The sequence below is a fragment of the Pangasianodon hypophthalmus genome, chromosome 2 (assembly GCF_027358585.1).
Source record: "Pangasianodon hypophthalmus isolate fPanHyp1 chromosome 2, fPanHyp1.pri, whole genome shotgun sequence".
Taxonomy (NCBI): domain Eukaryota; kingdom Metazoa; phylum Chordata; class Actinopteri; order Siluriformes; family Pangasiidae; genus Pangasianodon; species Pangasianodon hypophthalmus.
The window spans coordinates 2,223,693-2,244,539 of NC_069711.1; the positions used below are offsets into that span (position 1 = coordinate 2,223,693).

At 34.8% G+C, this 20,847-nt stretch overlaps 1 protein-coding gene across 2 annotated transcripts in view; it reads right to left on the reverse strand.

The window, feature by feature from the left end:
• negr1 (neuronal growth regulator 1) overlaps positions 1 to 20,847 on the reverse strand; it is a 188,236-nt gene that overhangs the window by 123,829 nt on the left and 43,560 nt on the right. For both annotated transcript variants that reach the window (XM_034297757.2, XM_034297754.2), the window contains exon 2: positions 19,326 to 19,564. In XM_034297757.2, coding sequence (XP_034153648.1) covers positions 19,326 to 19,564 — 239 coding nt within the window. The remainder of the gene's footprint in view (positions 1 to 19,325; positions 19,565 to 20,847) is intronic.

Consider the following 20,847-nt stretch of genomic DNA (forward strand, 5'->3'; position numbering starts at 1 on the left):
GCTGCAGGCTGTAAAAACAAACCAACTTAAATCCCTTAATTAGATGTCAGACACAGGAGGAGAGCACAAACACTGACACACATACACACACACACAATGACACACACACACTGACACACTGCGCTACCCAGTGGGGATTTGTGCAGTCTGCAATGTCACGTAGCATGCAGCGGGGGAAAAAAAGCACAGCAGCTTAAGTGGATCCCAAACAATGCGAGTTGATAGAAAGTTGCTGACTGCAGTGTTTATACGACTACACGACAAACTCGACTGTTGCATCAGAACCTTTCAGCGTTCTCCAAACGCTCAGCAAAAAGTGAATGATATTAAACAAACAGATGTTGTGGGTGCGAAGCTGCAAAAATGAAAGCACGCATAACCACCTTGTGTATCGATGAATTACAGAGGTGATTACAGTAAGACTATAGTAAGAGTCGTGAGGATTTAATACCGAAATTGCTAATCAGACCTGCAGACTCTATCAAGCTCTATTCAGAAATTGAGTAAGAGTTATGCAGAGTGGGCGGAGTTTGCCAAAAACAGAGGCGTGTCTCAGTTACGGGCAACACCCTGGACTCTTCTGAGAGCCTTGGAAGTTATGCTTCAGAGAACCTTGAAGAACACACAGACGATTTTAATAATCTGAATGAACAGCCCAGGAAACAGACTGAAGCAGGCGCATAACCCGATTCTGAATACCCAGAACTTTCCCTACATAAATACTGACATACTGTTTGATCTTAAAGTGACTGTAAATACATCCCAAGATTATTATTATTAGACATTTTTACTTATTTCAGTTTTGGTCTCATTATTATTATTATTTTTTTTTAAACATAAAATAAGTTTAAAATAATATTTTTATTCAATTCTATTCAGTTGAGTTTTATGTGAATAGCACGATTAATAATCAATTTATCAAATTTAAGATCAGGAGAAATAACTAGAATTTGTTTTATTGTCGTAATTGTTTTATAGTAATCTACTAATAATGAGAAATGTTAGATAATAAAGGTTGTCACTTGCTAAGATATCGGATTGTGCGGGCCTTCAGATCACGCTGGATACGAACTAATTTATTCGTAAATCGTTCGCAGAAGCATTTGCGTGTAATGTTTATGAAAATACAATTATTTCATGAAAAACGTAGTTTGTGTAAATTTACATATTCGTCAACTCCCTAATGCGAACCTCGACTGATCAGCTTCAAGTCAGATAACTGTCGATGAGTTACTGCAATTTTATATTTTCTTTTCTAGCTGTTTGTTTTTTTTCCCCCATCTTCAACGTTATTTAATGACAAAGAAAAAGCAAAAGACAAAAAAGAAAAAAAAAATCCCCAAACTCCTTAAACTTGGCATTAATTAACAAATTATTTATTTGTTTGTTTATTTTCTTTGAATAAATGTCTGGAAATTTTTGAAATTATTTAGACATAAACATCTTAGAAAAGAACATTAAAAATCGTTAAAAAAAAAAGACAAAATAAAATCATTTGAAAAAAATTGATTCTTTTCATTCTTTTCAATCATTTGAAAAAAAGTTGATTCTTCTTGCGTCTATTTATTTATTTATTTATTTATTTAAAAATCACATTTTTTAAAGATGTTTTTGTGAAAATATATTATCGAAACTGCTCTGATGTAGAAATATATACTCCATCGTATTTTACTCCATCATTTCTATGAGAAAATGTATTCCAGGTGATTTTTTTTTTTAAATCCCAAACATCTTGAACATTACTTGATGACAAAGAAGAAAAACGAATTTTTACCCTCAAACATCTTGACCTTTCCATTATTATAGAGCAAACACATGTATTTCTTTTCTTTCTTTCTTTCTTTTTCATGGCCACTGATGCACTGATGCAGAAAATATAAAAATCTAAACATCGAGGACAAAAAATCCTTTAAAAAAATAAAAAAGGATATTGCACAGTATTGCATTTATACAGTATATATAAAGATTCTGCGTAAATTTAAAAATGTATTTATATTATATATATATAATATATACACACACACACACGCTCTTAAATCATTCAAGATTAAAAAAAAAATCATTTTTAAAGATACACAGTATCTATATATACACTATACACATACACACGCATATATACATATATATATATATATATATATATATATATATATATATATATATATATATATATATCATATACTTTATATTATCTTGCATTACAGTGCTATGAGAGAATGTTGATTTCCAGTTGATTTTTTTTCGGGTTGTGAGAATAATAACCCTCTCAGCATGCTGAACATTTTCTCTCAGACGACTCCACTGTCAGGTTGCCATGTCTGTAAACAAACGCTGCTAGAAGAAAAACTGTATTGCTATGATTTTTTTTTTTGTTGTTGTTGTTTTTGGCTATGCATAAAGGATTAGACTTAAAAATTTTGGAAAATACATGACACCATATGAACAAATGCATTCAAACGAAGGCGCTAAATTCATTCTGACAGCTTTCATTGATGAAATAGTTTAAGCACATCAGCTGTCAGGCTCAACAAACCCACCCCTAGAAACACTTCTACTAAAACACCGTTTAGTAACGCAAATATGCCGATCTCCGTAGATCTGGCTAAACTGCTCTCTTTATTGGTGACTCAGGATGACAAATAGCGTCTCGCGAACGCGGCTGAGATGTGAGTGGTGGCAGGGACGGGTGATTATTCTCACAGAAATGTGCGGGGGCAGCTCGGGTTCGATCGGCGCCAAACAAACAGGCGCGCTCATTCTCTGATGTCCAGTATCGACTGCTTGGTTAGAATGAGTGACTCAGCACAGTGATTTCACACAGCCTTAAAAAGTCTGAGCTCAAAATGAATCTGATTAAAGACACAAAATTATACATTACACTTTTTTTTTTAAAAAAAAAACTACCGAACCATCAGTTCATTAGTTTGAATCGATTTTTTTTCTTTTTTCGCCGTTTTGCAAACGGCTCACGATTTCCCCACCACAAAGACTTTATTCATTCAATCACTGTCTTTTTTCTCTTCACGCCTTTCCCCGCGGTTCATTCTGCGATAAATAATGAACCCTGTTAAAGACAAGAGATCCATCATGATCAAGAGACAGCCGTTGGCTAAATGAAAGAGCAAAAACGAGGGAATATTAATTCAGTTGATTATAATTATGGGAGGAAATGATTCCATGATGGGACGTAGTTAATCTAAAAAAACTACACGCGCTTGCAGGGCTGCGGTTTGAGGAACCCGGTTCGGCCACACTGGAGAAAGAAAGAACGGCTTCTCTAATATCCCTCTGCCTAATTAAAGACTGAGGGATTGTGGGATTATCATTGTTTTAAATAGAGCTCATAGCTTATTTACTGCTGCTCAGAGGCGAAGCCTCCCTCGGTGGTGCTGCCCGTATTAAAAACCCTCGATACGGCTTAAAAAACAAAAGAGTGGACAAAATGCAATCAAGAAATTTTACATATACGTCAATAACAAACACGATACTGGAAGGATCACTACATTTTGCATTCATAACACATTCATAAGCATTGCTTGACTCATTTACAAAGCAAAGCTGCGCCAGTTATGAGCTGCTTTGTTAAGTAACACTATTTGGAGAATACCTACATTTGGCCTTCATAACATATTCATAAGCATTGCACGAATATTTCATGAAGTACAGCTGTGTCATTTATGTAAAGCTTTATTAATTAACACTATTCCAAAGACTCCTACATTTGGCCTTCATGACACATTCATACCTATTGCATAAACATTTTATAAAGTACAGCTGTATCATTTAGGAAGTTTTATTAATTAGCACATTGTCTGAAGTATACCTACGTTAGGCCTTCATAACACATTCATAGGCATTGCATAAACTTTTCAGAAAATACACCTGTGTCAGCCCTTCATAACACATTCATAAGCATTGTATGAATTTTGTCTTTTATGAACAGCTGTGTTACTATTAAGTAACACTATTTGAATGATGCCTTCATTGGGCCTTCATAATACATTCATAAGTGTCTTTTATGAAAATCTTTAGCACTTTAGTGTAACACTATTTCAAGGTACCTACACTGGGGCTTCATTACACATTCATAAGCACTGCATGAATTTTGTCTTTTATGAACAGCTGTGTTACTATTAAGTAACACTATTCGAATGATACCTTCATTGGGCCTTCATAATACATTCATAAGTGTCATTTATGAAAATCTTTAGCACTATAGTGTAACACTATTTCAAGGTACCTACACTGGGGCTTCATTACACATTCATAAGCACTGCATGAATGTTTTATGCAGTACAGCTGTGTCATTTATGAAAATTTTTATTAAGTTACACTATTTCAAGGACACCTACATTGGGCCTTCATAACACATTCATAAGCTCAATTAAGAATGCTGACAGCAAAGACGCTAAACAGGAAGTGAGTCTGTATCTCAGGAATGTTTTGTCGTACTGATACCAAATTTGGTAGGAGGGTTTAAGACCACGCTCTCAGTGGTGTCATTCCAACAGGAGCTAGCTGACACTGGAGACTCCTTCCCTGATGGTTAAATAAGTTGCAGAAATCTATATTTTTCTAATGTTTATGTGGAGTGTCTGCCGTACAAGTCCCTGTGAATGAGCTGTTGCTATAGAAACAATAACGTATCACAATGAGTGCATTAATAATAAACCTGTTTTAGATAGTAGATATAATATTAAATATATCGCTATGATATCGCTATCATACCCAGCTCATGCTGTCGTGCTGTATTTTGAAAATGAATATACACCTTCTTGGCACCCTGAATTCAATGGCACCCTGGTTTAAACTATTTTCCCCTGCGCTCTGAATACCATTCCTTTGAGAAAAAAAAAAGAAAAAAAAAGGGATTAAAGCACTTGCTCTTTAAAACTCATCTTGAGAGAAAAAGCAACTGGGAAAAAAAACCTCTGACCTTTAGTGTCACTTACTTTAATTAGCCGGGGCTGATAGGGGCAGTTTCCTGAAGCAGCTCTTTTTAATATGATAGGGAAAAAATTGCAATAACAGGTGCACACACACACACACACACACACACACACACACACACACACTTATGTACAGCTCCCTATTATGATAATGCATTAACACACAGTGGATCATCAGCGAGACAAAGCCAGGGTCGTATATTATCAGGGTTATACTGACTGAAGTACGGCGAGCTGGTGATTTGGCTTTGTCCTCATTACCTTACTGGAATGGCTATTCGATACTGCATTATTAACAAGACCACTCAAAATGAGTATAGAAGTCAGAACGATTGCACAAATGACATGTATAAGATGAGCATAACCTCACAATATGGCTCATATTGAATTTGAGCCTCGGGGCAGCTGCAGGGGCTGCTGCTGTATCGGCGAGCCTGGTGTTCCTGGAGGGAATTTATTCAACCGAAACAGTACAGGAAAGGGTTCAATCTATCACGAGATCGCAAGTTCGAATCCCGACGAGTCCAAGAAAGCAAAAGTGGCTGTGCTTTCTGTGTAGGAGGGGCTACACTGACTCTCCTGTCAATCACAGTGACGCTAGCCAATCATGGGCAGCTGTAAGCTCGTGTATGTGGAAGAGGGTAGATAGCGCTTTTTTCCGAGTGTGTTACTCTGGCCTGTGATGTAGTGGTTCGAAAATGATGCAGTTGGCTGGTTGGTAGCTGTTATATTATAGGAGACGGCTGACTGGTGGGTGGGAAATGGTCAAGACCAAATTAGGGAGAAAGTGGAGGAAAAAAAAAAGTTGTTCAAGTAGCTAGTCAGGGTGCACATTACAATAAAAATATTCTTAAAGGCACTTACGCATACGATACATGATACGTAACATGGTCTATAGGTTTGTTCACAGACTGACAGAAGTATGCTAGCGTTACATAAGAAAATATTAAATTATTTATTTAATATTTAATTTGTCTACAAAAATACCCTAACTTTATAATAGAAACATATATATATCTAACTCAGAATACGAGAAATTTGTAAAAAAAAATAAAATAAAATAAAAAAGAAAGTAATATTTTACAATTTTAAAGATTAACTACAAAACATAAACATAAAATCTTGCAGTTTGCAGTTACTAATAAAAAATTAATAAAGAGATATAATAAACCACCACAGTGATTGGGAAGTTAACTGATGCAGATATTCAATAGTGGAAAATGCAGGATTCAAAAACACATATAGAGCTGCAGAGAGCTACGTAACCGTGACAGCACGACTAGCTAAAATCCTTGTGCTTCAGACACACCCCCTTGTGAGTTTAATTTTGTTACATTCTAATGCACAGCTTTTGTTTTTATTCTATACGCCGTTAAGAGTGAACAAATCACGTAAACACTGTCATTATTAACTTTCAATTATTCTACTTACATTGTTGAATTTTGTTCATCGGCTGAAAATCGAAACCTAAGACACACGCTCAGGCGATGTTTATTTTTATCGAAATCGTATCGTATTTGAATTTTGTGTATCGTAACACCTCTACTAGCTACGTACACTCACCAGAGGCATTACTGACCCAGCTATGTCCTCCCAACCATCGTAATGTCTCTGTACATATTTAATAAGATATCGTATATAACAGGATAAGATGAAAACACTCTTATAAGGGTTTTTTTTTCAACTCGTTTTTCTTTCTAAAAGCTGAATAATGTTAAAAAAACCTTTCATTCCTGATAATCTTGATACACTGCTACTTAGTTAGCCAATGTTATGCAGTAGATTCGCATCATTTTAATTCAATACACCACACTTACTACATTGCCTTTGTAGACTATTTGGTGCTAATTATAAAAGTGAAAACATTGTCATTTCCATTCTCGCAGAAATTGCAATGTGCCTTCCATGTGTTCGGCCCCTCGCTGTAATTACGGCCTGTAACTTTCATTTTGAAGCCATTTTGAGTTGAAATGGCAGCCAGGCGTAATAGTGTAATGCTAGCGAGCAGGTAATTATATGATACTGTTAAAAAGCACCTGCCATCTGCCCAGTACGCTTTACATCCAGCGCTAACATCAGATTGCCAACACTGCTAATAGGGCTGCACAAATCACATTACAATTAGATCAATGGAATATTTAAGAGTTTCATTAAAAAAAATAAAACATTTGAACATTTCAGAAAATTTTGGCTAAATAACCTTGACAAAGGAAACAGGTCCCACTTATCATATATGGCATACCATACACTTACTGTATACACACAGATTTTTTTTTTTTATTATGTTCCAATTTAATTATTGAATAATATAAAAAAAAAATGCAGAACAGTGTGCAGTGGAGTCCAAATATCTGAAAGTACATTAAAAATCTGATCTGATCTGAAAGATTTTGAAAACAAAGGAAATGTTTACTATCTTGAATATTCGATATTGTTCATAACTCCTTTGTCCGATTTTCCGCAAGATTAATGATTTGTTTGAGGCGAAATTTTAACTTGTAATTCTCCACCTACAACTCGAAAAAAAAAAAACCACTGAAAATATTTCTCAACTTGAAATCTCAACTCATCAGCTTGGGGTAGTCTTCTCAACTCGCAGCTCCTTCCCTGTTTACGGAGTGATGTCAAATCAACATGGCCGCTCCCACTGTTAACAATGTAAAGTACTGCTTCTATACATTTAAATGCGTTTATAGCAGTATTCGCTTTAGATCAGTTCATATACAGACACAGTACTTGGTTAAATCGAAAACACTGACCATACTAAACACTGTTTTGAAAAAAATTATTAGCAATAATTGAGTTATCACTATCGTTAACCGGCTAGCTTGCTATTGTTGCTATGCTGCAAATTCAGTCCAAAATGTTGCATGATTGTCTGAAGTATACTATAGAAGAACAGTAAGAACAGCCACTCAGGCCTCTAACTGTAAAATTGCAGCTAGCTTTTTATGAATTTTACGTGTTTTGACAAAGCAAACACGTTGAACATCCCAAGGTGAGAAATGACGTTATTGCAACTTGAACATTACCGTTTTTTTTACCGTATTATCTCTTCTACTGAAGCACATATTCAGATGATTTGATCTAACATGGATCATCTGGTTTTTTTTACACAAACTTGTGGAGTCCACGCCAGCTCGAGTGTCACTAAAGTGAAAATCGGATGTACCAAATACTAAGAAATACTGAAATTCAGGTGAATATTTTATATTATAAGATTCTACTTTTCACTCAAGTTGTTTCTGATAATACAATTTGTAATGAAAATTTTTGTATTAAATTAGAAAAGAACTTTTGCACTCCAAATGTTGTCCTAAAAGTTGTAATGTAATGAGCGTTATCACAGTGAAACGTTTTCTTGGCTGAATTTTTTTTTAAAAAAAAGTGTTTTCTGGGCACTATGTTTGTTCATCACTATCATTTCATCAGTTCATCACTATCATTTCATCAGTTCATCACTATCATTTTATTCCCTTTATAGAGAGAACACATAGTGACGTCAGTTTAATGATGGCAGATATCGTCCTGAATTCGTTGTCCTGAATTCGTGGAGTTCTTTGTTTGAATATCTGGTCCTGTTATTGGTTTGTTCTCCTAATGTGTGCACCTGTTCTATGTTCAGCCCTTAGTTTGTCTATATATACCTGCTGTTACTTTTTCTCATTATCATGCATTTTTGTTTCGTTCAGTCCCAAGCTTTTTTCATATTTACATCTAAGTCTTTTTTTTTTTCTCAAATTTGGTTATATACTATCCCAGTTTACTGTTGCCTTCGATACGGACTGCGATTATTGTCTTCATCATGATGAAAACACTGACACTCACCTCATTAACCCACACGCCAAGAGTTATTTTCACGGATCCCGAAAGAGAGATAAAGGAAAACAAAGCTAAAATGAACGGGGGGAAAATATAACTTGTAATTTTCTTCCATTTTCCATTCCATACAGCCTACATACTTCATGCAAATTGCATTGTAATAAATATTCAAACACTTTCCTGTACTAAATTTTTTAAGAAATTCTGAGTGCAAAATGTTAAAGGAATTTTGAGCGCCTGTCTAACTGATATTTTGAGCGCTGCTGAAATTTCTCAAAACTATTTATACAGAAGTCAAATCTTTAGAAATGTATTAAAAAATACAGCATGTGGTTCCCGGAAAGTATTATAAATAAATGATCAATCCTTTGCAGGGGTGTGTTTGTTGGATTTTGACATTTTTACCATATCCCGTATTAAACAGCAGAGTTTCTGCTTAAACAAACAGTGGGTGTTAAATGAATCTTGCTGTTAGAACGGAGCTGAGCGTCACAGCAGATTGCAGGCTGCGTAAAAGACCCGATGTGTAGATGTATTTAAAGCCAAATGAAGCTCTTAAAACAGGCTTTTGCAGTTTAAAACAAAGGGAACTTTTCTCTGCTCTGTATTTCTATTGCACATTATGCCGGGTTTCTAACCGCATACTTCAACACGAGTGGGTTTTATTATTCAAATATAATTAAAACAGATACAGCAAGAGCGCTACACAACATTAATACAAGTTAATTAACACTGCTGTCAAGTGTTGCCGAGTTTTCCCGGTAAAATGGCGGACGTTGTGTTGCATGCGGTAGAGTCAGATTAGAAACATTACAGAAAAACTAAAAGATGTTCAAGGAGTCTTGTATAAATGAGGCACTGGTGCTAATTGATGGTACTCGTAGCAGACTGATACTTCATGCTAATGACTCACGCTTGGTTTTAGCATCGAGAGATCGAAATATAGTCACGAGTCCATTTAGTTAAATGATACATTCAGATTCTTTCACGATTTTTTTGCACGGTTTGTCCAAATCCGCAGATTTGATCAGACAGCGTCTAAGACAAACAACGAACAGATTGAGAGATGTAAAAAAAAATAGCTAACAGATCTGCCAAAGGAGGAATAATGAGCAGTCAAGGGAAGACTCCGGGATTAAAAACGCAGTAAATGGTTAAAGACATAGGGGATATTTCGATATAATCATTTCACAAATCACTCGTTCAGGTTAGAAACTTGAGTGTGCGTATATACAGGGTTTTACGGTAACCACCCGACAGCTAAATATAGTTAAAATGTAGACACTTGAAAAATTTACATGAACTCTCTTTTCTTTCTTACTATTCTAATAAAAAGATGTTGAATACCGTAATTAATACAAAAGTGCACATGTAAAATTTTCTAGTGTTTACGTCTTAATTAAAACAGACAAGGGGCAGTTTTTTCCCCCTAAGCGCCTGGTGATTACCGTAAATAACCCTGTACATACACACAACCCAACAGGTTTAACTGCACTGTTTGTACACGTCTGCTCTTTCTATTTATCATTACTATTAATATTAATATTATTAATATTATTAATATTAATATTATTAATATTATTTTTAAAAGATTTGACATTTTACTGCACGCATATTTAATCTTTTTTTTTTTAGTGAAAATTTTCAGCCTTTTTTTTTCACTTTTGGGTGAAAAAGTGCCATTTTTTAAAAAATCATTTTCAGTCAAAAATATTCAGTAGCATGCCTAATAAATAAAGGTAGAAATGGCATCAATTACAAACCCAATCAAGCTAAAAGCGGTGGATCGGATTTTAGAGAAAATATATCAGATATGGGATTCTGTAAAAAGAAAATTTGATTTAGAGAAGAAGTTTATTTTTCAGAGCTGGAAATGGTTACATATAAGGAGACTCGTTTTTCTTTTGTTAGGATTGATTTTTTTTTTAGATTTGTATTTTATTCTATTTATTATATTTACAATGCAGGTGATTTTTGAAAGAGTGAAAGAGTTGAACTGTGAAGCGCTTCAATTTCATTTCACGTTAATGAACTCAAAACATTCTCCATTTACTGGGACAGAAAGCGAGGACGTCGCATCAGCGCATAAAAAAAGTGAGAAAATCCAGTCGAGTCGAGACGAGACGAGACGAGACGAGACGAGAGATTACTAATGTGAGATGATGTGGAGGGGGCGGGGCTTCCAGGGTGTCAGTTAATATCAGAGAACACCAATGCAACTGTCAATCATTCCAGATCTGTCAATCATTTCAAAACACCCATGTAACTGTCAATCATTCCAGATTCAAACGTCGATTGGCTCATCTGTTGTTTTCACTGTAGACTGCTTTGTTTACGTATTTTAGAGTGAGAACTCATAGTAGCGTACGCTAACGTTAAAATGCCAAGCTCGCACTCATGATGCGTAAAGGTTGGCAGCTAATAATCATGTTGAACGTTGCAATCTGGTCGGCTATTTGCACGTCCACGTATTCGCATTTCATTGCACCAGGTTCTGGGAAAAAAAAATTCACGTATCCCATTTCTAAAACGTATTCTAGAGTTTTGTCGAGAACAGTTAGCGGTGATTAAATGGTTTAATTGCAACGTGAGTCAAACACTCTCATCCTGTCAAAGTAGGCACTTTTTAAAAAAAAATATAAATCCCTTTATATATTTTTCTATGTATATATTTTACGTATATTTCATATTTTTCTTTATATACATTTTTGTATGGATATATTTTTCTTTATATTTAATATTTTTCTATATTTTCTTTTTATGTTGGAACAATTGTACAAAGCATTTCACTTTGTTAAAATTTGAATTTGAATTTGATTTGGACACGATTAGTGCCGAAAAGTACCAGATTCTCGAGCGAGAACTTCAAATCTGGCTTGCAGGATGAGCAGTAATTATACTGTCTGAATGAAACTTGCTTCATGTCACTGACATTTGGACTCCAATTCTCCGAAAGGCCTTTCTACTTGTTATTTGATGGTAATCCTTCAAAAAAAAAAAAAAAGAAAAGAAAAAAAAAAAAAGAAAAGAAAACTCCTGGCTTTTTATTCAATTATTCATTTTAAAGCATATTAATCAGTAACGCCTATAAATTATTCAGTAACATGTACTAGCACGCAGATTCTCTCTCTCTCTCTCTCTCTTTCTCTCTCTCTGTTATTAAAAAGCTTGATATGTGCTTTCTTTTGTTATCCGCCCGCAGTATTCATGTAGAACTTTAAATTTTTATTGTATATTTTAAAGAAAAGCGAGTGAAATAGCAAGCTGCAGGGGATGAAATTCTGGCTTTCTGAGATTCTGATGATCCTTGTTTTTAGTTATAGAGTTAGACGAGCAATTTTTTTTTTTTCCTTGTCTTCGGGTATGACCATTGCTGAAGTTCCACCTCCAAGCAAAATAAATAATTCCTTGAGAAGTATCTTGTCTCCAAGTATTATCTCAGGCTGCTGCAGACGGGGAGCTTTGGGAACGACATCCGCGCTTTTATCGCCATTCTCTGTAACTGAACAAAATTTCACTGACCTGCCATTTTAAAATGTCAGGACACGAGGACGGGTCACTAGCCAGCGTTTTCATAATTCCAAATCAATGCAGCTGGACTCCTCAAGATAGCTACTGAGAAGAGTAGATATATATATAAAGCGCACAAGCTGTCAAAATGAAACTCATCCATTTGGAAGACTTCAGAATTATTTGTATTCATTTATCATTTATAGTTGAACATCTCGACAGCATTGTGTATCCACAAAGCCTCAATACTGTTTCTGTGAGTTTGTACAGCTGGCAACAATGAAAGTGAGATTACACAGTCCATATGCTGTCCATGTAAGCCAAAAGGACTGTTTTTTATTAAAATATTTAAAGTAATAACTCAATGTTCTAACATGTTTCACTTATTAGTGGAGGTTTAAGGGCAGTTATTGAACTCTGGTTATAAATATTTATGCGAAACCCATATTTTAATGAAACGCTTCCGTGAATTCTTCACTCTAATGTAGCTCTGAATCTGCAGGATTTCTTCATTCAGAGATTAAAATGATGTTACAAGTTAAGATATCGTAAATAAGGAAAAAGTTATCTAATATTTCTTATTAGGAGATTATGATATAACAAATATAAGACCATTAATCCTAGACTTTTTTGCTCATTTAAACTGGGAGATTATTTCTAGAAAGAAGCTAAATTAACAGGCTGACTGAATTTAGATTTGTTTAATAAAGAGAAATGTTAGTTGAATTTGCCTGTATCCAAGATATTTCTATTTGGGAAGATATCGTTTTTTGCGCGCCAACTTTACCAAATGTGCAAATGTAGTCATGGGGCTTTGAAGGACTGTGTATGGACACCACAGAACCTTCAGGAACCTTTAAAGGAACCAGAACATCTCAAAAGGTCAAAAAATGAGGCTTTAAATTCAACGCTAACGCTTTGTAATTGTCGTTTTTATGTTTTGACCAAAATTTTCCCCCCTCATTCACAATGAAACATGAAAAACGACAGAAACCAGCATGCTGGAAATGCGCATGGGATGTGTGACCCATGACCTTCGCCATGATTTCCGCCATTTTGGTTTGTTTTTACGCTTACGTCACCTATATGCCGTACAAAGCAGTCGAATATATATATTGAAAATACACAGTACTACAGAAAACACCATCACCAGAAATTATACAATGTTGGAATTGTGGAGATTAATGTGCAACAATCATATGTCAATGATTTAAAACAAAAAAAAATGTATTTGGTCCACACTACAAAGCTAAAACCTTGTTTACAGATTGATCCACTGATTTGGAAAGCAGATCTGAAAAGATGAGTTTTTGTGATTTTGTGTTTTATGGTTGCATCATTTAGATGTTAATTAACAACTTCTTATCTTGATGCTTGTCAAAATTCTTGTCTAAGAGACTCACACACACACACACACACACACACACACACACACACACACACTACAGATCAGAGGCATTTGAATAGAAATGTGTCTATACAGTATGATTCATCACACTTGGTCGAATTTTATATTTGTAGCCGCACAAGTTATCAAATATCTCACTGCGCTATCGCGCTGATCTTTCATTTCACATATTTAACAGCATATTTTTATTTATTTTTTTAATTATATATTTGACAGCGCAGCCTGAGTGAGAACCTTCTTTAAAGCCCCTGACACAGTTTCTATGGGCGGATTCATGCATAATGTGTTTTATTTGCCCAGAAGCTGTGCGTCTCTGGGAAGGAATGGGAGTGAGTGGGTGTGTATGAGAGACTGTATGGGAGTGAACGGGGGAGTGTATGGGAGAGTGAATGGAAGTGAATGGGTGTGTATGAGAGAATGTATAGGAGACTGCATTGGAGTGAATGGGAGAGTGTCTGAGAGACTGTATGGGAGAGTGTATGGAAGTGAATAGGTGTGTATGGGAGACTGTATGGGAGACTGTATGGGAGACTGTATGGGAGACTGTATTGGAGTGAATGGGAGTGTATGGGAGAGCGTATGGGATAGTGCAATGGGAGAGTGAATGGGAGAGTGAATGGGAGAGTGAATGGGAGAGTGTATGGGAGAGTGATTGGAGTGAATGGGTGTGTATGGGAGAGTGTATGGGAGAGTGTATGGGAGTGAATGGGTGTGTGGGTTTTGCGTAGAAAAAAACCCCACAATGTTTATTGGACAGTGCGCTCTACGCTTGTCCCTCCCTGAGGCACGGCTTCTCTGTATGGTGATTGGTAGACCTCTCAAAGGGGCGGAACCTTGTAACTAACTGCCAATCAGTGAAACTTTAATGAACATGACTGACATCTCAAACTTAAACTTTATCCCTGTAACTGGTAAATATCATAAATAGATTGTAAGCATAAAGTTACTGCATGTTTGATTATTTCATTCATTTTTTTGTTTTAATTATAAGTCTAAGTCAAAAGCTAGTTAACAGCTTAGACGGCAGACACTACTAATTTTGTCGAGCTGATTCTGGAAAAGTATTTTGATGCTCTTATTTATGAGGAAAGATTGAGAGATGATGCACATTAAACAGAACACACACAGATATATACTTTAATAACAGACACATGTGCTTCCCTTAGTTTAAAAACCACTAGCTACCACTGCTACAGATACAGATGATGACAAAAAAGAAGAAAAGGAGAAATCTCTCTCTATCGTGCTTTATAATGTAACTGACCGATTACACAACTATCATTTTTACTGTATAATAAGCTGTAAAATTTCTCTCATTTAGGAGCTGCTGAGGTAGAAACACACCTCTTCAGAGGGCGATTTGGGGTGTAAACCTCCTGAACTTTTCTCTGACAGTTCCTAATGCTTATTCGTGGCTGTTTCATATAGCACAAACACAGCGCAGCTGATTATACACGTGTCAAATAGCACACTGTATTGCGCAATATTTACACTATAATAATGTGCAGAAACGTCAACAATCAAAATCATTATTGGGATTTCTCCATCATGCTTAACTGCCCCAGATGTCAAGCTAAAGCGTTCGTTCATTCGTCTAAGGAGGTTATTTTGGATAAAAAAATCAACCTTGAATCAAACTAACAACAAAAATTGTTGTGTCAAGTTGTTGCAGGTAATTTGTTTAGTTTGTTTAGTCTTCTTAAAGTAATCTGAAAAAAAAAATTTTAAAACACTGAAAAAATAATCATTTTTTACATGTTAATGGGTGAAACTGAAAAAAAAAAACCCTGCAATAAGTCATTTTTGTGTATGGTGAGAATTAACCGCTAATAAGAATTAATAAACAAATATTAACCAATCAGGATCGTGTATTTTTTTTTATCCGTTTCTGTTTGAAAGTCTGCACTCTGAGCTCAGGGATATCGACGTGACGGTCCTGTAGCAGGAGAAACAGAAGTGTAGATCTTCTTTTATAAAGATAAAATGTCATTTCCTTCTATTACTAGCGTTCGTGTAAATAGTTATCAGTGGAAATGTAATAAAGGTGTTTTACGGTGATGTTATTATCAGGTGAGATTGTGGCTTAAATGATGAAAATAATACATTTGTGTCATCATCGCGTCCACTATTGTCTGGAATCGATCCAAAGCGCACGATCACATCACACTCATCATTCCAACTGTTTATTACTTTACTATTTAATTCATTTAACTTTATTTCTTAGTATATATATATATATATATATATATATATATATATATATATATATATATATCCTTCTTCCTGTCATCTAGTGACCAAACGAAGTGATGAACAGATGCCAAGATTGCATTTTTAACAATATTTATCATCTTATCCATGCGTTTTCAATATAACATTACTGTCCGTGTGTTATATCTTTATAAACGACACTTCTTTATAGATGACACAAAGTGCATGAATTAACACAACGCCAGTTTTATTTTTAAACTCTAGCTCTTTAAAGAGTTTGTTATGATTAGGATTGTTAAATTACACTAAAAGTCTGACTTTATATATAATTACGCGAGGGTTGTGATTGATTTAAATGGTAGCGTACCAGAAGAAACGCTTGCTGAGACTAATTAAAGGCGAGGAACTTAGTAATTAGGGATTGTTTTAGATAGTTTAGATAACGTAGTCGCTGGAAAATCGTTCTTTTTGTTTCTAAATACTTTTTTTTTTGGGGGCCTCATTAAAATAGCCTACGTATATTACGTGAATTTTATCAAACAATTTCTCCCTAAAAAGGTAAGGATATTTATTAATCAAGTATTTCTTACTTACTGACGTCTGCTCTACCTTCAGTATGTTCGCGGACGTAAATCTAAACGTTCTGCGGTTTAATTTTCAGCGATGACGAAAAGCAAGAAAAATGACAGGTGATGTCATCTTGAGATAAGGAAGGCAGTGTAAAACATGTCAGCTGGAGGCAGTGGACAGGAAATCGCTCCGGTAGAAAGTGATGGATGGAGTCAGGGCTGAGAAACACGACTCAGACAGCAGTAGATCAGCGACGATATGAAGCTTACGGAGCAACAGGTCTAATCCCAGTTACAGTTTAATACCCCGGTTTCAGGTCATCAAAATGAAATTACACTTCCACCAACACTCACGTTATAAATTACAGTACTGGCGCTGGGACACGGCCTACTGGCTCTACAGGGTGTAAAAATGTTTTAAAAAATGTCAAATTTAGCCTGATCATGTCATACGAGCCTCCAGACAAGAAACGTAATTAAATGAGCTTCCAAACAATAAAAATCCATTTTTTTCTTCCTGAATACAGTTCCTTTAGATTTTGTGCTTATTTCATAGTATTTCTGTTTATCTGTAAATGTTCACTTCTTACTACTACTGTAACTCTGCTCTATCTATCTGTATGTGTGTAGGTACCAGGAATTACTTGTCTTCTATCTATCTATCTATCTATCTATCTATCTATCTGTCTATCTGTCTGTATGTGTGTAGGTACCAGGAATTACTTGTCTTCTATCTATCTATCTATCTGTCTATCTGTCTATCTGTCTATCTGTCTGTATGTGTGTAGGTACCAGGAATTATTTGTCTTCTATCTATCTATCTATCTATCAATATGTACCAGGGATTATTTGTCTTCAATTGCTCTTTATCTATCTATCTATCTATCTATCTATCTATCTATCTATCTATCTATCAGTGTGTACCAGGGATTATTTGTCTTCTATCTATCTATCTGTCTATCTATCTATCTATCTATCTATCTATCAATATGTACCAGGGATTATTTGTCTTCAATTGCTCTTTATCTATCTATCTATCTATCTATCTATCTATCTATCTATCTATCTATCTATCTATCTATCTATCAGTGTGTACCAGGGATTATTTGTCTTCTATCTATCTATCAATCTATCTATCTGTCTATCTATCTATCTATCTATCTATCTATATGTACCAGGGAATATTTGTCTTCAATTGCACTCATTCTATCTATCTATCTATCTATCTATCTATCTATCTATCTATCTATCTATATGTACCAGGGAATATTTGTCTTCAATTGCACTCATTCTATCTATCTATCTATCTATCTATCTGTCTGTACCAGGGATTGTCTTCAACTGCACTCTATCTATCTATCTATCTATCTATCTATCTGTCTGTACCAGGGATTGTCTTCAACTGCACTCTATCTATCTATCTATCTATCTATCTATCAGTATGTACCAGGGAATATTTGTCTTCAGTTGCACTCTATCCATCCATCCATCCATCCATCCATATGTACCAGGGATTATTTGGTTTTAATTCTGTTACATCCTCCACATATACCCGGGATTCTCCCTATTCTAGCTATCAGAGATGGTTCAAAGACTCTTAATTACCCAGCGACCCCCTAAAGGACACTTAAAGATCCTTTTCTGTTTGCGGTGATCCACAGAGATGGAGGCCGTGTGATGTGATACCAGGATTGAGCTGATTCCCTGGAGATCTGGAATTCTAGACCTTCTGTAATCAACTAGTAATAAAAATTTAGCATGTTTCCATTATTTATGTAGCAAAGCCCAAAGCCCAAAATCTTAAAGCTCTTCACATGTAAAAGATTTTTAGAAAATAAAGTATTTTTAATTATTCAGAATTCATGAACAAATTATAAATCTGTTAATGAGAAAACTACGCAATTTAATCCTTAATTATACAACATTTAGTTCTGGTCCACTAATCTGATTGGTAGAGAGGTGTTTCAAGAGTGCTTATATTTCCTATAACCGCCCTGGGATGAGTGTATATCGCTCCACTCGTTCGTGTTCGCTACGTAAAATTCCACTTCCTAGTTCGAAATCGTTTCTACAGTAGAGTTAGCGACATCATCATCCGACACGGCAAACGATACTTTTCAGGAATATAACTTTTGACATAAAATATGAAAGCAGATCATCAGATAAAGATGAAAAGGAAGAAAGGAAGCCAATTTCACCAGAAACAGCTTTAACGGGAATGTAAAAATCAACGTGAGCTAGCTAGCCAGCTAGCTGAGTGTGGTTTCTTCGGGATCTATTTCTGCTAGCTGATCCAAAAAAAAAAAAAAAAAAGAATATTTGGCCATATTGTGTCGGAAATGTCACTTCCTCGATACTAATTTCTTGTTTTATTGTTTCTTGTTGTATTAAAGCAACATCGCACTCACAGTCGTGCGGTTATACTGAATATTAGCACGGCTGTGATTAGCTACGACATTCGTGTCTACAGCCAAGACGATATTCAGTATAAACCTCACTATTGTGTGTGCGATGTTGCTTAAATACAGAATCTTTGTAGTTAATTGCTAGTTTATAAAGCTATTAGGTAGCTAGCTAGTTATATATAACTTAACGAAAAACATGAAAAGCTAATTAGTGACAACAGAAAGACACGAAATTCTGCCATTAAGCCTGAGACACTCTCTACTTTCAAAATTGACTTCCGAAATATGAGTTATTGTATAAGTCCACGTCATTTTATGAGTAATACGCATGAAGTACGTAACAGAGTTACGATCATAAATGAAAATTCGTAAAATAGAGATGTTATAACGGTTTACAGCCAGCAACTAAGTGTGTTTGTGAATTTTAAATCCAGAAGATCAGGAGTCTTACCTTTGACGATTAACTGGATGAGTTTTGGCCGTGGATTGCGTTCGCTCTGTATCGAGCAGGTGTAGAAACCTTCGTCCGTTACGTCCACTTTCTGTATCTGTAGACTGTACTCGTGTTTGTCGCCCATGTTCGATATGATGGATACGCGAGGATCCACTGACCACTTATCATTCCCTGCGAATATTATACTGGAACGGTTTAACCACGCCCCTTTCGAGATCCCGTCCAACAGGTAGCACCTGAAAGCCCAAAAAAACACACCATTAAACTTAATATAATACAGTCCGGACATCGCACACCAATCAGATCCCACTGTTTTCAGCGTTTAAATCACATTTGTGTATAACTACAGAATAAAGGTTTACTAAAACAACCAGCAGTCATTATTTCAGTCCGTATACAATGTAGGGATGTCGAGTAAAACTACTACGACAAAAATATCATCTCATGATTCTCTAAGACGTTTCTACCATACACGATATATACCATGATATACAGGTTTGCTAAGAAACAGATTTTCTTTTTAAATCTGATCATTTTATTGTTATTTTTTTATATTCAATTTTTTATTTTTTAATATTTAAAAACTATAAAAACTAAATAATACTCAACAACGAAAAGGAAAAAATAGTTACAAAATTTTAGCGCCAAATCAGCAGCTTACAGTCAGTTTGTATTTATTTTGTAAAAAAATTTATAAAGATATAATGATATCTCCGAAAAGCGTATCGTGACATTATTTATCATAATCTGGATATTATTTAATATCGTCACATCACCCAGCCCTGTTAGTATGTATGTTTTGTATGTAAAACATTACTCAAATATTATCCCATCCACTCCCAAGAATTAAACAATTTATTCCACATATTTGTGCCATAATTAACCTTTTTACAGGATATTTAAAATGTTGATTAAGACAAAACAGCAAAAACTTAAAAGTCCTAAAGACAGCCAAAAGATTTTTTTAATAAATTAATCAATTAATAGCTTCCACAAAAATGTTGAGAACAAAGTAAAAAAAAAAAATAAAAAAAAAGTAAGAAAAAAAAAAAAAAAAAGAAGAAGAAGAAGGAGGCGGTCCAGTAAAGGTGCTTATGCACTTATAAACCTGTCACACTGCATGAACAATGTGGTCAATAAAATAAAATAATATTATGTAAGCATTATGTGCTAAATAATTCACAATTTATTCAACATTAATAATAATAATAATAATAATAATAATAATAATAATGATTGTAATTAAACAAATAAAAAAAATGAATATAAAAAATAAAATTTAATATAAAAAAAATTAAATTATTATTATTATTATTATTAGTTTTTGGTTTTGGGTTTTTTTCCTCATTTTCTCGCAGGAATCAGGACTTTACCAAGATTCACTGTTAATACACTAAGTTAATGTTTGAAATTTAAAAAAATGACAGTTTTGGAGGATTTTCTCATCTCTAGATGATACTTGGTTCAACTAATGAATAACTCGAACACACAGAATTTAATAATTAATTGTGTAATTATA